The 17,601-nt window shown below is 43.7% G+C and overlaps 1 protein-coding gene across 10 annotated transcripts in view; it reads right to left on the reverse strand.

The window, feature by feature from the left end:
- RAP1GAP2 (RAP1 GTPase activating protein 2) overlaps nt 1-17,601 on the reverse strand; it is a 299,431-nt gene that overhangs the window by 12,065 nt on the left and 269,765 nt on the right. For all 10 annotated transcript variants that reach the window (XM_044993837.1, XM_044993829.1, XM_044993830.1 and 7 more), the window contains 6 exons: nt 16,385-16,485; nt 14,909-15,038; nt 13,648-13,803; nt 9,269-9,340; nt 7,639-7,725; nt 6,676-6,810 (listed from right to left, as the gene is read on the reverse strand). In XM_044993837.1, the coding sequence (XP_044849772.1) occupies nt 6,676-6,810; nt 7,639-7,725; nt 9,269-9,340; nt 13,648-13,803; nt 14,909-15,038; nt 16,385-16,485 (681 nt within the window). The remainder of the gene's footprint in view (nt 1-6,675; nt 6,811-7,638; nt 7,726-9,268; nt 9,341-13,647; nt 13,804-14,908; nt 15,039-16,384; nt 16,486-17,601) is intronic.

Below are 17,601 nucleotides of genomic sequence, written 5' to 3' on the forward strand. Positions count from 1 at the left end.
GAGTCAGTAGCTTCTGAAACCCAGAGTTGAATTTGTGAACAAAGAGATCCACTCCGGGAACCTGACTCTTATCCTAGGATGAAGCAGCAATACCACCACGTGACCTACAAGTGCAATTAAATTCACCAGCATATATCGAATGTCGACAGCTGAGTTCATGCAATGAACGGCTCACAAAGGATTAAAATTCACACGGTGTCTGCATCATCTAAGTCCTCAAAACAGAACGTAGGTGGGTCATGGATCTCATACTGGCTCTCATGAATCACCCAAAATGGCATAAAGGCCCCACTGCACCCACAACCAACCAAAGAAATCCTTCAGGAGATGGATTGTCACTGTCACTTTCACCCACAAGCCAAGTTCTACTAGACGACAAGAAAAGGACAAGCAAGTTCATTAAATAGTCTTTTCTCATGTATGCCGGTGTTTCTCAACCGGAGGGGCACAACCGGCAGTCGGAAGAGCGGCAAGTCATTGAGAATTGTATTACACTGTAGAGCAAAGAAAAGCTCCCTTACTTCCCGCAATACCCTCCCCCCCTTCAAATAGTCTCTGTCACCCTCTCAAAACACACCCACCAAATTACATGGAGCGGGGTCACTGATACGTTTTTTTACTCTACCTTTTATAATAAATTTCAGACCGTTTGACTAAGGACTTGCCGACCTGAAAAAGTTGGAAACACTAATATTTGTTGCACCACAGTTAGCTACCTAGCACGCAGTAGAGGACACCTATATGGCAAACTATACAGCAAACATGACATATGTTTTCCTCTTACTGGCTTCATGAGTTTTATGCACACAGTTTATGGACTGAGGACACATCATTGTCTACCCCGTGTCTCTGACAGGTAAGCATTGGTAGTGAGTGGGAGAGCCAGAAGTAAAACCTGAGAGTCATGGCTGATAGTCTCCTGGCAGGGAAAGAACCCAGAAATCCTGCTTCCCAGGCCCTGCTTTAACCATTACACTGCATTCCCCCTGAGAACCCTCAACAGAAACAATGACTTCTAGGAGTTGGGCACTGAAGTATCTCTGGAATTCCCACTAGGTGTGTATCTGCATCCTTAACAGTTTTAAATACCATTAAAAAAGCAGCCCTTGGGCCTCAGTGAAAAGGAAATATTACAATATGTCCCACTCTCTGCCGCTTACTTTGATCTAGAAATACTGTAACCCCAGGGTGCTGTGCACCCAGTCACAACAGCTAATGCTAGAGTACTAAACTGGCTGATGTGACTTTGTTTTTTTAAACCAGTAGGTGTCAGCTCAGCCTAAAGAAATGACTGTGACAGTACATTCCCAAGACAATTTAACCCCGTATCCCTTCCTGCACGCAAAATCATAAATCCATAATTGGTTTATTATGATTGATGTGTGTATATATTAGCAATACTTGAAAATCACATTAATTCTTGTAACTGACCGGTATCTTTACTATCCATAACTAATGTTCTCCACGTACAGTATATTCGGATAAACTGCTTTCTCAATTCATGTATTGTATTGGCTCACTCAGCTTTCCCTGTCAACAAAATGTTAGCATTTCTTCCTGGCATTTATTTAGGGGGTCATAAATATTATGGCCTGGACCTTGCGAAGATTTACACATACACAAAACTTAGCTTTGTGAGTTGTCCCGCTGACTTCTGTGGGATGACTCGCTTTAAATAAAGTTAAGCATGTGGTTAATACTCTGCAGGATTGGGGCCGGAAAAAAACAAAATCTATTGACATGGCCTGTTCTTCTCTGAATTGGTGATGGATTGCCAGGCCTAATTCTCTGTGCATCAGGTTGAAAATGAGCCCACTTCATCTCAGCTAATAATGAATATTTATAACCCACAATTCCTAGAAATAAACATGTTACACTTTAAAATCCGAAGTCTGCCTGGTGCATTTTTCACACTTGTGACTTTTAATTCTAACAGGACAGCTCCCTATGGCCGACCTCACACTCGTGCTGCTTGGTTTGTACTGAAACGGGAGGTGTCCCACAGCGATCTGGGCCTTCAAGCAAGGTTCCAGTTCCAGCTCTGCCCCGTGCCTGGCTTCCTCTCTGCTCCTGAGCGAGGACAAGGACATGAAAGCCAACCAGCGTGAAGTCCGAGCTGGACAGAAGAGCCGGCTGGTGGATGGCTCCCCAGCGAGAAGGTGAGCAGCCTCTGGAAACACCTGCGCTGGGTTCGCAGGTGAGAGGGAGCAGGAAAGGTGCCTGTGACAGGGCCGGGAAAAGCAGCCTGGAAGGCGGGCTGGCAGGAGAACCCAGGTAGGGAGTAGCTCCTGGGCGTGGTGAGTGATGTGAACTGTTGGGGTGGGAGCGGCTGCTTCTCTACATGGACCCAAAAACTGGAGACTCGGGGAGAGGGACACACCAAAGATATTTACACCCAACTCCCATGGATTTCAATAGGAGTTAGCCATGTAAATGCTTTTCCAGATTTGGGTGCAAGCTCCTTTACACCTCAGCTATGCTACCTGGCCGTGAAGAGCTGAAACCACTGCCAGCAAAGGAACGGCTTGAAATTCTGGGGCGTGTGTGAAAGGATTAATTTGCTTTAGCCAGGAAGGAGAGGACATTGGCTTTGTAGGGAGAGGCTAAAAGCACCCAGACACCTAATCACCGAAGCCACCAAACTGAGGCAGCCGCAGCACCTGATGAGCAGTCGGAAAGCAGGCCTGGCAAAGGAGGCAAATAGAAATGAACACGTGTCATTTCTTTCCACCCTCCCTTCTCCCCTCAAACCACTTTATTTACCATTTCTCCTCTCATTTTATATTTACACTGGAAACACACTGTGAAGGACATAAGCTATCAGGCAGATCTGCCATGCTGTCCAAAGGTAACAAGGCAAACACAAAATTACTCTGGCAGCTGAATTCATCACATGCACTGGGAGACCCTGAAATGCCCAAAGAGCAATTCAGTCCACTTTCTTATAGGCAAAAATCTCATGTAACAGGAATCTCTCAAAATCTCTTGAAACAAATGTTGCGTCTAACAAATGTGTGGTTTTAGCGATGTTCTGAATAACTTGTAGTGGGTCTACAGTAAAGTATTGCTGATTTTGTTTTGGAGAGTGACTCTAACAGACATGTTGGGTGATCAGATGTTCTGATTTTATACGGACAGTCCCGATTTTCAGGGCTTTTTCTTATATGGGTACCTGTTACCCCCCCCCCCACTCTGTCCCAATTTTTCATACTTGCTGTCTGGTCACCCTACGGACTGCTCAGTGGTTTGAGCATTGGCCTGCCAAACCCAGGGTTGTGAGCTCAATCCTTGAGGGAGCCATTTATGGAACTGGGGTGAAAATCTGTCTGGGGATTGGTCCTGCTTTGAGCAGGGGGTTGGACTAGATGACCTCCTGAGGTCCCTGCTAACCCTGAGATTCTATGATCTGTGTGGGAGGCAGATTACAGGGTTGCTGTACGTGTCTGACTTAGAGTTGATTATTCTGCATGAGTAATAAGGTTTAGCACTTGTACAGCTCTTCTCATCTAAACACTGTACAATGATTATCTGATGAAACCTCACCTACACTTAGGAGCTAGGCAAGGAAGATGGGGAAAAGAAGACCCAGTCTGATTCTGATTTCAGCAGTAACTTCAGTGGAGTTATGCCAGTGTGAAATCAGAATCCAGCCCCCAGAGGGGTTTTGGCCAAAAGTTTCAAAACTGTCCATTCATTTTGAGTGTCTTAATTTCTGGGTGACAGGGTGGGGGAGGTAGTATCTTTTATTGGACCCACTTCTGCTGGTGAGAGTTTCAAGTTTACACAGAGCTCTTCTTCGGGCGGGGAAAGGTATTCAGAGTATCACAATTAAATACAAGGTGGAACAGATTGTTTAGTATCAATAGTTAACACATATTTCAAGGGACCATTCAAGGTGAAGTGGTCCATTAACACCTCTCCAGTCATAGGGAGGAGAGGAGGGGGGGGGGGCAAAGCACCGGGGAAAGGAGGGGAGGTTAGTGGCTTATAGATTGCTGCAATAAACCATAAACCCAATGTCTCTATTCAGTCTGTGATTTTTAGTGTCTAGCAAAGTTATGAATTTAGGCTCCCAGGCTTGTCTTTTGCAGGTGTTGTGCAGGTTTCCTTTGATGAGGAGGAGTGTGATTGCTCTGTGAAAAGTGTTCTGGGTGCCCAACATGAGACACCGATGTGTCTGTAGGCCTGATTACAACCCCGCTTTGTATCATTTTTACATCTGGTGGAATTCTACTGCTCATGTTTGCTGGGCCCATGAAATCTGCTTTGCACTCGTGTAAATCAGGCGTAGCTCCACTGTAGTCAAAAGAGTTACACAAGTGTAAAAACAGCACAAATGAGATTAAAATTAGGCCCAAACTTCTTAACCTGAATGTTTTAAAGGGGTCGATGGAAGGACCACTGTCACATGCAATAATTCTGTAGTCTCTGGAAGCCGTTATTGCTTACTTTGCCTTACCAATCATAAAATACATATTTTCGAGTATAAGCAGGTTGAAGAAACACACCTACAAGTCTAAACCCTCAGGCAGTGAAAGCTGTTTGAACAGCTTGAAAATCACAGACTAATCTGGGAACAGCTACATATGGTTTCGCTTTCATCTTCCTCTCTTCTTTTCCTCTCCCTCAGAAGCTGCTAGAAACAGGAGCTCAAAACAGTGAGTGGTGATTAAGGGAGACCAGCCAGGCTGTAAACCCCTCCCCACCCCGACACATACCACCACCTGGAAAGACTTACATATACTGGTAGTTCAGACTGGACTCTCCAGAAACCAACTAAGAAAAGACTTTTGGATAAACAGCCTGAGTTTAACCTGACTTAGGGCCTTCTTTCTGATCCAGCAAACAGACAGGACCTGCTGTCCAAGGGACAGCCCCAATCCTTGCACCTGCCAAAGCTCGGGGATGGAGTTGCGGTGACCTCTGGTAAGCTGTATAGCATGTGTGTAGGTTCTTTTATTGTTAGTCATATGTTTTCTCTGTAATGCTTTTACCTTAAGAACAAATGTGCTTGCTTAGAAAGAGCTGCGTGGGAACTCAAAACAGTTGGCAATTAACGCTGTTCATAACCTCTGGAGAGGAAGCTGAGATGGTGGCCTTTTAGGCAGTCTGGCTTTCTGAGGATATCACAATGCAGGCAGGGAACTGTGAAGCCTGGAAAAAACCCAGTCAGGAGGGAAGGAGATGTGGAGGTCTGAAGAGCCAGGATCCTAGAGTGGGTGCCTTTGAGGGACCCCCGAGGGAGAATACAGGTGCAGTTGTCTTGGAATTCTGAACTATGATATTCTGTAGTGCTTCTAATGTGTTTTACTGCTTGTGAACAATGTCACAATGCTGGGTTTGGAGTAGCCCTGGGTTTCTTGACACTGTCTGCATCAGCTCTTCTTAAACTCAGTTGTTATTTTTCTATCTTCTGGTCTACACTACAAACCTTCACTGGCACAGTATGTCAGCCGGGGTGTGATGAGGCGTGAGCCCTGACAGACATAGCTGTGCCGGCAAAAACCCCTAGTTTAGACGCAGTTGTACCGGCAAAACTGTGCTTTTGCCTGTAGATCTTATTTACTCAGAGAGGCTGGAATAAACTATATCAACCAAAGCGCAGGTTTGCCAGCCTGAGCTGCCTCCACGCTAGCAGTGTTTTGCCGGAATAGTGTACAGCTATAGCTGTACCGGTAACGCCTGGCCTCATATTTACACATGCAAACACTTCCTGCCACGCTTTTTCTTTCACTATGGAGCCTGTCCAAGAGATACCGCTCTTATTAGGCAGCCTCCTTTCCGTAGGGACTTCCCCAAAGCCCTGAGTACATTTCTGTTCCAGCATGATTAGGGATCCAGCTCTGCCCGGCAACTAATCTCTGGAACGGTCACTCCACGTTTCACTCTATTCTCTTCCCTCGCTTTTCTTTAGACTTTTGCGTTTTCTTCTTCTCCTTCCCCCTTTCTCCCCTTAGGCGTTTATACCAGACTCGTCACTGGGATTCCTGCTCTCTTCTCCAAACATACCCATCTCTCATCTTGTTTCCTACATTAAAACCAGCAACTACCGCCTATTAGTCCTGTTGTCAGGCCACCCGTTTACTTCACCAGCTCAGAAGCATCATCTTAGGAAGTGTCTCCTCGCTCAGCACAACGACCAGCTTCTGTGCAGAGACGCAGCCCAGCGGCACATGGCAATGCAGAGTGAAAGCGTTGGCTGACAAAAGCAGTCACGGAGCTTGGAGAGCAGCCTGCGAGACGTCTCTTGCAGCTAAGAAGGTCACGAGGGGCATTTGTCACAGAAGTCTGAGCGTTCACCCTGAGTACTACCAGCATTGCTTTCAGGAAGGCATGAACAGTAATGGACAGTGGCAGGTGAAGGAATTATCAAATGCTCTGGAGGAGGGATTCCTTGATACAGGGCCTGATCCAGCAAAACCCTTCAGCATTCCCATTGACTTCCATTGAGTTATTCGTGTGTTTTGAGTTAAGCATGTTCTAAAAGTACTTTGCTGGATTGGGACCTTTTGCAAAAATCTCTTCTACCTGATCCCCAGATCCTGCTTTGAAGCCAAACCCCTTTTCCCAAAAGCCACTCTTGGGATCAGCTTGGGTTCTCTGATCTCATTACTCTGGAGCTCACTGGGCCATAGCCCATGCTATCTACAGCTGTAATAAGGTGCTTTTCTTTACCTTAAATGATTCCAAGAAACCTCCATGACCTCCATTCTCAAGCTTATCTTCCTCCGGCCCCAGCCCTAGCATTGCCTGTGTGTGTGTATGGAGCTCATCATGGAGATTGTCCAGCAATGCGGCTCGTGTCCGGTCCTGTAAGAATAAAAAAGGACATAGTTTCTGTTGTGTGAATTGGTTTGACAGCCTCTTGGTGCAGAGGAACAAGGTAACATGGATGCAACAATGGCTCCGTGTGGTAGAAACAATCTTCTCAGCCCAGGACATTCAGGGAATCAGCATCTTATTGCAACAGCACGAGACTGTACCATGAATGTGACCACAAACTGCCTAGACAGCAAAACACTGTGGTGCCTCTTCCATTGGTTGCCTTGATGTGCTGACCCAGCTCAATAGTAAAGTCTAGGTCAAACAGATTCCGGAGGACGTTCATAGACATTAATACAGTAGCACAGCAAGTAACCCCCCTGCCTTCCTGATGGAGGAATAGCTTCTATTGTCACTCAGAGAATCTGGTCCAAATTGAGGCCCACACTTCACTATGTCATGGCAGCGGAGAACTGAGGGACACACACTCAGTCATATAAAAAAGATGCAAGGACGGGAGACGGGCTGTGAACGTATGAGGCTTGTACCACATAGAGAGGTAAAAAGCTGGGGGGCGTGTTCCCATCATCCCCCACACCAGTGGTTTGCACCTAAACTTTCAAAATTTCCCTTAATTAAGGAGGTCCTAGGTAAGGGGTGAGGTTCTACGTCCCTAAGGAAAATTTTGACCTAGAAATTGCACTGGGGACATGGTAGCCCAGGAAGATGAATGGGTAAGAACTTCCTCCATTCATACACCAGTTGCTTCTAGTCTTACTCTGTCTTTGTGACTGGCCCAAAAGAGAGGACAGTGGGAGGGGAGAGAGAGAGGGGAAGAGACAGGAGAAAGAGAGAGAAAATATTTACTCTCCTTACCTCCAGCTTTGCAAACTTGTCAGATTTGCAGCAAGCGCTTTCAGCATTGATGAGTTTGGTAAGCAGGAACTCCCTGAACTCTGTGTTCTAGAAAGGGACGAGTGAAGCGAGGTTGGTAAATCAAAACCATTTTAATTCTCTTAGGTAGCTAAACTGTCCATAACCCTCCGTACCAGCCAATACATCTCAACACGTCCCATCCTGGACACTACAGCATTAGCGACGCGTTACAAATCCACTGCAAAGGTCCATCTCGCTTTACTTTTCTCTCCTGCATTTTATCAGAGACCTCACCAAATGAGCATTCCTGAAGACAAAGTGGGGAGGAGGTATCTAATACCAACAATCCTTAATAACCCCCCAGCCACAATTTCTTTAGGGAGTTCAAATGGAAGGGTCAGAACACCTTGGTCCCATCTGAAAGTAAACACCTTCAGCGCTGCAGTGTGGCCTAGTGGATAGAGCACTGGGTTCGGCCTCCGAAGACATGGATGCTACTCCTGGCTCTGCCACTGGTCTCCTGAGTGACCTTGAGCAAGTCCCTTTGTGCCTCGGTTTTCCCATCTGGAAACTGGGGACAATGATACTGATCTACTTTGTAAAGCGCTTTGAGCTCTACTGATGAAAAGTGATATACAAGAGCGAGGTATTATTAATAGTCTGCTGGGCATTAGTTTATTTGTGACTCAGAGGGAAGAGTGCATCACCTCTCGACTCAACACAACCATTCATTTTAGATGCAAAAATATGTGCAACTGGGGGGAAATTCACCACCATGCAGGGGTCAGCACAAGTCCATACATGCAATTAAATCCAATTTAAGCCCTATTTTGAAGGATCCCAAGCCTTGTGCTGATCTTCTACACAGGGACTGATTTCACTGTCAATTTAGTTATGCGCACACACACACACACACACACAGCCTTTATATTAAGAGTTTCCTTAAATATGGGATATGCTCATGTAAAAAAATATTTTACATATCTGTCTGATTTTATGTACACTCAGATACTGCTCTAGTGTGGGATATATTACAGATCATATTCAATAAGGAAATTAAACACACAGTACATCTGAATTAATTTGTTTTTCTTTAAAACAATATTTGTGGGTGTATTCATGTCTCATGAAAATGAAGGCTAAATAGCAATGACTAGAGCCATTCAGCATGGGCAGGCACTGGTTCAAGCTGCTCCAAACAGCTCTGCCAATGCACTTTCTTCCATCCTAACCCTCCAACAGCTGCAGAATTCTGCTCCTTGGCATCTCTTGTAACAGAGAATTGTGCCAAATTATGTGTTGGTTTGGACTAGATTCAGAACCTCCCACCAAATAATTTTCATTTGCAACTCAGGATTTTGCCGGGATCCTTAGCGGTCAAAGGTCAATAATTCACTGTTCCACTGAATTGCCTAGATCCAGCACCTGTATCAGCCAAATCAGCTAGTACAACTCAGCATAGTTTCGCTCACTGACTGATTGATACCAGCTGAGGATCTGGCCCTAGAGTTTTACTCTAGCTCTGACCTCAACCCTACTATATTTTACACAATAAACAGGTGCATTTGGAGACAGTTTGGGTAGATATTGGTTTTTAAAAGCCTCCTTCGTCGTGCTTTCTATTTCTTACTTTTTGAAATACTGGCGGGCTTGGCAGAGAAGGACCAAACGAAGGGACATCTTCCCGGGCAGTGACCGACACCTATCAGAACCCAAAGAAAGCAAGAATATATGAGTTACTTGAGCGCACAGGCGCAGCAACAACATATTAGTAATGCCCAGAGTATTCACTTCTCTTGGAGTCCCTCAGCGGCAATCCAGGCAAGGCTGCTAGCGAGACTCATAACACGGACGTGCTCCAAGGCATACAGTCATTAAATGCACTGTATCCATTTATGGCCCAACCTACTCAAGGGGCACAAGACTACAGTGGAGAGAAGCAGAGTGGCAGGGGCACTCGACTGGGAGTCAGGAGACCTGCATTCTATGCCCAGCTCTGCCCCCGATCTGCTGTGTGAACTCGGGCGAGCCTCTCTGCCTCTTTTTCCCCGTTATCTATTAGACCTGTAAGCTCTTTGGGGTCATGGTAAGCTCTTACACTGGGGGGATGTGCTACGCCTGCCATAACGGGACTCTGGTTCTCAACTGCAAGCCTCTAGGTGCCGCTGTAACACAAATACAGACACAATAATAAACTCCTCTGACAAAGAAGCAGAAGTCAAATCCCCATTCTGAGACCGATTTCCACTTGCACTGAAGACTCACTGGATAGAACGAAGTGTTTAAGCCAGTGGCATCGCTAGGAGACCCGGCTCCAATTCCTGAGTCCCCGTCCTGTGCCCTCGCCTCTAGGTACCACTGCCTTATTGCACTAATCACAGTCGTCTCACTGATGCCTTGTGCCTGCCCCCGTCTATTTGTCATAATCACTTGTTCTTTGGGTGTGAACTCTTTGGAGACAGGGACCATCTTGTTTACAGAGTCTAGCACAAATGCCCTGATCCCTGACTGGGGCCTGTCGGCCCGATCACGGTGCAAACCATAAAGAATTACCCTGTCTCAGTGGTATGCAACGTTACCTCTCACACCCGCTCCGCTAATGTACCCCTGCCCTAATCAACACACACAGAGGACTGTGCGAGATTCTAGTCTGCTCCCGGTCACAAGCAGCACACACTGTACCCTCAAAATGTGGGAACAGGCTAATGTACCAAGCTGGCCGATAATTTTAGCTCTTCATCTGACAAGTAAGTTGACATTGCTTGGTCAATAGACCGCCAACCCCTTTAATTCTCTGGCCTGCTACTGATGTCTGCAGTGCTCTGGCAGTCAGCCAACTTGATAGAAGAGTTAAACAGGGCATAAAGATGGATGCTAGTAAATTTCAGGGCAGATTTGCCATCAAATTGGAAGGGGCTCTTTGGAAATGGGGAAAAAAGAAAGTGAGACACTAATAAATCCTGCTTTGCTACTTCCAGACCTGCAGTCACTGAGGCAGAATAGCCTGCTAGAGCCTAATGTTGTGAAATTATGTTTCCATTCGGATGATCTAATTTGCGTGGCTGGCTTCTGTTGCAAAACGTCCCTTTCAGTTCTAATATATTTAACTCTTAAATGTTAAAAGCCAAAGAAAATCATCTGCTTAGCCAAGGAGCGTAAAGAGAGAAGCATGCCGGAACAAGCAGCTAAGTGCGCACGGCCAGTGTCCTTTTGACCTTCTGATCACAATTTGAATGTGTGTGCAGAAAATGAAAGGAACAGACAGTCCCTAGCAGATGGGGTGGGGTGGGATGGACACTATATTGCTGTGCAGAACTTGCTGTAATAGTTAGACACTTCCTTTAAGAGCCTGAAGGCTAAGAAGACATGAAAAGTGAATCATTTACACTCTCACGCAGGGTGGATTCACCTCTAAGTTCACCGGCATGAAAATGCTGGGCCACAACGGTATTGGACATCGACTGCCAAAACTAGGGGGACTGTACTCATTAGTCTGACTTCCACACCACAGTAAGTACCAGGGCTGCAATGGCGGGGTTCTTTTGTGAGCAGTTCCCACTGTGAGTAGTTCTAACACTGCTCTCAGTAAGGAGCCACTCTGAAGCCCAATGAAGTCAATGGAAAGGCTCTAGCAGAGGTACTGAAGTCCCTCTGTATTTGAGAGGTATGAAGAGACAGGACTAGTCGTGAGGAATATAAAGTGGATTCTTTAATGAGGCTGCCAGATACAAGCAGACCCCGTGGTTTGTTCTGACTCTCTAGCTCCCAGACTGTCTAACACAGCTTCTGCTGCCTAGCATCACCACCCAGGTGATGCTAGGCATGGAAGACTCCATGAAACAGTCTAGCTACAGGCTCAGGACTTTTCTAGAACTACCATGTCTCAGCACAATTCCAGCAGTGGACCATGGTCTTTGTAATAATCTTGTTGTATGTTTCCTGTTCTCTGGATAGAAAACTCCCAGGTTCCATTGTAACACTACCAGTCATATCACCTTCACAACCACAAAAGTTTACCAAAAGGCTTAAGCAAAGGTTACTCTAGATCACAGCACTTGCCTTAGAGATATACCCATTCCCAAGGCTAACCATTTACTCCTGCATTAAATACATTGATTTTATGGTTAATTGTATGCGGCTTTTAATTAGTTTTCATATGAATTCCATTTTTGTTCACGGCTTCGAGTAATGTATTTTCAATTTAAAAAACTATACTTTACATTCTCTCTTAATAGTTATCAGATTGTGTATATATATATATACACACACACACACATTTTTATTCTGTGTACATTTGAGCACTGTGTACAGAAGTCTATAAAATGTTCTAAGGCAAATTAAAAAATTAAATAGCGCACTAATTTAATATCTTCCACTTCGAATTAGTATACTATTAGAGTTAAAACACTTATGTACTAGACATTTTTGTATACATTTAAATATATAATAATGGTTATATATAACATTTATGTACCTTAACTTGTGAACATAATTTGTTGGGGAAGAGTTAACATGGTTTTTGTAAAGGGAAATCACGCCTCTCCAATCTACTAGAATTCTTTGAGGGGGCCAACAAGCATGTGGACAAGGGGGATCCTTGTCATTGCGGAGAGTTCTCTGAAAACATCTACTCAATGCGGAGCGGCAGTCAAAAAAGCGAACAGAATGTTGGGAATCATTAAGAAAGGGATAGCTAATAAGACAGAAAATATCATATTGTCTCTATATAAATCCAAGCAACACCCACATCTTGAATACTGCATGCAGATATGGTCGCCCCATCTCTAAAAAAAGATATACTGGAATTAGAAAAGGTTCAGAAAAGGGCAACAAAAATGATTAGGGGTATGGAATGGCTGCCGTATGAGGAGAGATTAATAAGACTGGAACTTTTCAGCTTGGAAAAGAGACAATTAAGGGGGGATATGATAGAGGTCTACAAAAAATCATGACTGGTGTGGAGAAAGTAAAAAAGGAAGTGTTATTTACTCCTTCGCATAACACAAGAAGTAGGGGCTAGCAAATTAAATGAAATAGGCAGCAGGTTTAAAACAAACAAAAGGAAGTATTTTTTCACACAGCGCACAGCCAACCTGTGGAACTCCTTGCCAGAGGATGTTGTGAAGGCCAAGACTATATCAGGGTTCAAAAAAGAACTAGATAAATTCATGGAGGACAGGTCCATCAATGGCTTTTAGCCAGGATGAGCAGGAATGGTGTCCCTAGCCTCTGTTTCCCAGAAGCTGGGAATTGCAACAGGGGATGGATCACTTGATGATTACCTGTTCTGTTCATTCCCTCTGGGGCGCCTGGCATTGGCCACTGTCGGAAGACAGGATACTGGGCTAGATGGACTTTTAGTCTGACCCAGTATGGCCGTTCTATGTTCTTATGTTCACTATTTGTGTGTATACACAGAATAAAGACAAATATGAAATATACATAGACAGCCCACAAAAAGGTAAATAGTTTATGAACTACTTATTTATTCTCCACAAATCTGAGTCATATGCCTGACTGACATATCTAAAATTTTACTGCAGGAAGGATTAATTGTTGATTGTCATGGCTGTCTCTTTTCATGTAGGCATAGAGGAAAGTAAGCAAGTGCTTAAACTTTAAGCATGTACTTAATTTCCATATGCTTTAAATTAAGTAAGCGCTTAAGTGCTTTTCCTTAGTATTTACAGTATTCAAGATATTTCCTATAGTCAATAAAAGGAAGTACAAGGGGATATTGTATACTCCCATTGACTTCAATGGGTTTTTGATTGGGCGCATAGCAAGGCTCAAAGATTTACATTCATAGTTAGCTTTGTGTATTGTGATTCATCTTAATCACGGTACATAAAATTAAGCACAACAGTCTTTGCAGCATCGGGGCCCTAATCTATTTATCCAAGTTTAAAATGGTAAGTTTTTAAGGGCGACAACTGCACATCCATTGTCAGATCTCAGGTGGACTCGCAGAACCAAAATTCAGCAGTTTAACTTTCAGAATCCTCTTACCTTGTAAGATTCATTGTCTGTCTCAGGGCTCTCCACTTGCACAACAATGTATGCATGCAGGAAATTTGAGGCAATCATGTCTGGGACAAATGGAGTGTTTTCTTCTTGAAATATAATTGCCACTATGTCGTTACCAATGTGTCTCTTTCTCTGGAGCTGAATAGAGAGCACAAATGTTCGATAGTTAAAATTAGGCATTCAGATGTCTCCTGAAAACAAATATCCACTTTGCATGAGCAATTACTTAGACCAAAATTTTCAAAGTCGGGTGCCCGAAGCTAGACCTAAGGACAGAGTGGATTCTCCGTCACCTGAAGTCTTTAAATCAAGACTGAATATCTTTCTCAGAGGCTATAGCTCAAATAGAAGTTATGGGCTTAATATAGAAATTATTCAGTGAGGTTCTATAGCCTTTATTATGTAGCAGGTCAGACTAGATGTTCATCATCGTCCCTTCTGACCTTAAAATCTATTAATTTAATTCCCGACATTCATATTTAGGCCCCTAAATAAGTAGCCTGATTTGAAACTGAGCCTCCACTGCTCCCAACACCCCTGAAAATGAGGCCATTTCAGTGCCTAACTATAGATGTAGGTATCCAGCTTTAGACACCCAAGACTGAAAATTGTGACGTCGCTAATTACATTAGGTCAAAAACATGCAGGGATTTGTAGATTAAAATCAGCACCTGTTAAATCTCTGTTGCTCAATATTTAAGGAAAATCACTTGGGCCTGATCTACACACATTGTACCAGTTTAACTATATCAGTTAGGGGGCATGAGGGTTTACCAAAATAATTATACTGGTACAACCCCTAACGTGGGCACAGATATACTTGTATAAAGGTGCCCTATACCAATATAATTTATTCCCCTTCCTGTTCAGGAATAAGCTATACTGTTATATGGCACCTTTATACCAGTATAACTTCATCCACACTCGTGGGTTTGTGCCATTTTAACTATAACATAGTTAAAGGGGTACAGCTCTGTATGTAGACAAAGCCTCAACTTTCTTAACCATGCCAGTCTCAAAGGGCTTGAATGTAGGGACTAGAAAACCACACTGTTTAAAATGTCCTAGGTAGCACATGCAAACGTAAATGGTGCCTACTGGAAGTGAATGTTCAGTTTTTCATTCATTACACATACCCAATGTCCATTTAATAATTCCAAACTCATCTTCAGTTCTAAAATTTAGCTTTTCCTTTCTGTTTAAAAGTTGCTCTCTAAAGCAAAGTCGGCTCTCTCTCTCTTACCTGCTGTGCATCTCCTTCAGTAAAAGGCAACTTTGTGGAGACATGAAACATAATCTCTCTGTCCCTGAACACCGTGTACACAGACTCGGTACCAGTCTGACCGTGCATTACATCCAGACCCCCTCGGAAACTAGAAATGAAAGAAAATGTTGGAAAGAACTGAATAAATACTAACAGAACATTGACCCAAGGCTATAGCTTGTTCTTAAATTATTTAATGATATAGACAACTATCTCCTGTATGCATATATAGTTAGCGAGTTAGTGATATAGACAACTAGCTCATGTATCCATATATAGTTAGTTGTTGTTGTTATAAATAATTAGCTGATATATAGTTAGCAAGTATAATGATTAGTAATCTGGAGCTCTGGATATGTGTTAGCTTAATTTTCAGTGGTTTGGAGTTCAGAGAAGCATCTGACACCAGATCTTTAACCTAATTATCTGAAATTTCCAAGCCTACAAAACAGCCTTTCTTTGGGTATTTAATCATTTCCAGCCCTGGTCTCATGCCAAACCTGGAAGCTCCAAACTGTGTGAAAGCAGAAGGGGAAGACAAATTATCAGAATGTTTCAGAAACTTAAAAGAAAAAGAAAAACGGTCCACAGCTAGTGGTAAAAATGAGCAAAAAAGTTTGGTTGGGTTCAGTCTCCATGGGCTACTCAGTCTTTAGCTTCCTTGCAGAGACAGCCAACAAGGCTAATAATTGGTTCCAATTCTGGTAGTGTGATGTGGACATCTGCCCGCTAGGAATGGCCTGATCCTGCGATCTTTATGCATTCATAACTCCTGTGGAAGCAAACAGGAGGGCTTACAGGGTCAGGCTTCATGCCACCTCTATACCTCCTTAAACCTGCGCCAGTTGGAGCAACCCTCAAGGTTGCTCTAATGTGCACCCAGCTACCATTAGACACAAGGGGCCATTCCGACAGCAGAGGTCTTCCACCCAGGCCCTCTTCCCCACACATGCCCCTTATGACAGGTACTATGGGGCCAGTGGCATGTGACTTGCTATTTCAGATTTATACTACCTGGGGATTCTTCCAGCTTATCATCCCTTTTGCAATGATGGCGCAGAGCAAAAGGACAGGGATGATCATCTGATACCATGATTAGATACATTTTGTACAAGCTCTGCAAATTCGTTATAGGTTTGCAACACACTTAGATAAGTGCACGAGAACATGCTGGATGTGTTTTCCATATGGGTTAGTGTCATTTGTGACTGAAATGAAACTTGGTGTTTTAAAACAAAGGAAAGCAAATTTGCTACTCTTTTTTTCTTTGCTGTTCTGATCCCTTGAATAGCTCCCCGGGTTTTGAAAGAACCACCACAGTTACGTTTGTTTCTGGTTTGTACAAAACAGTCCAGCAATGAAGTGACTTCTGTTTCTAAGGCACTGGAGGTTTTTACACCTTAAGTGGTCTTTTGTTACATTTATTTATAAAACTGTTTCCTTTATTTTCCTCACCCTTTGAAATCCTGGAGAGTTATGGTTTCCCCTAGCAAACTCAAGAAGTTCTTGAAAGCAGGGCTCTCTTCGTTATTCCCAAACAGTTCTTCCTCTAAAGTCTGCAAAATACATCAACAAGTAAAGTAAAAAACTCAGGCTGGTTTTCACTCGAAGGATGCAGGGGACAAACTGAAAGTTTAAAGATATCAGCACTCCCACATGTCAGGCTTTTGTTACTCAGGATGGGCCTAATTCTGATCTTACTTTCATCAACATAAATCAGGGGTAAATCCACTGTGGTGTAAACCCAGCTCAGAATCAGACTCAGGTAGCACAATCTCCACCTAGCAAAGTAACTTAAATGAGCATAGTGTGGCGGGGTGCATACTGGACGCAGTATGGAGAGAATTAATACTCTCTCTGAGCAGAGAAGCTACCACAGGTATCAGCCTTCGGGAGCTCGAATAAATTACTCTGTTAAGAAGGACAATGAAAGAAATGAATGCACGGGACTCTGAGAACTGGGTTGGTTGGGGGTAGATGTAATAAGGGGGTAGCTATACTGCTTACGAAATCACTTTTTTGCCTTTATTTCTTTGGGTATTTTTCCTCAGAACTAGAGCTTGTTGGGAAATTTCCAACACAACATGTTTTTCTTCGGAAAAACTCAATTCATCAAAACCAAACCTGTTTGCAAAAAAGGATCGGCTCTGACAAATCTCCCAGTTCCAAACAGTTTTTGAAAAATTTCTCTCTCAAAAAATAATCCTCTTAAATAAAAACTAGCCACATTGCAATAACAGACAGGTAGGTGAATGCACAAGTCAGGAAACAATGGAAAAGTCACTTTCCTTTGATTGTTTCTCTCCTTCTATTTGTGGCAGTCAGAAAAATGAATTTGTCCACACGTCATGTTGGCTGAAGCAGTCAGCGCTGATGGAGGCCAATGGACACTGATTCATCTTCTGCTTTCTAAAAGAACGCCAAAAAAGCAGGCTTGCCTGTCTTCAGCAATCAACCGCAATCAACTATGCTGCTTTTATCTACACACGCTCTACTTCCACAGCATGCTGAAAGCCACTGGGCTGGAGTCACGTAGTACAGAAGTATCAGGCAGAGGAACAGACCATGGTATGATTAGAAACATCTGACATGGGGGTGAAGTCTGCTGAAGTTTGGCTGAAGCTTCTAATTGTCAACCTAACATTTATACCACCCTTCATGCTGAAGGATCC

The sequence above is a fragment of the Mauremys mutica genome, chromosome 19 (genome assembly GCF_020497125.1).
Source record: "Mauremys mutica isolate MM-2020 ecotype Southern chromosome 19, ASM2049712v1, whole genome shotgun sequence".
Lineage (NCBI taxonomy): Eukaryota > Metazoa > Chordata > Testudines > Geoemydidae > Mauremys > Mauremys mutica.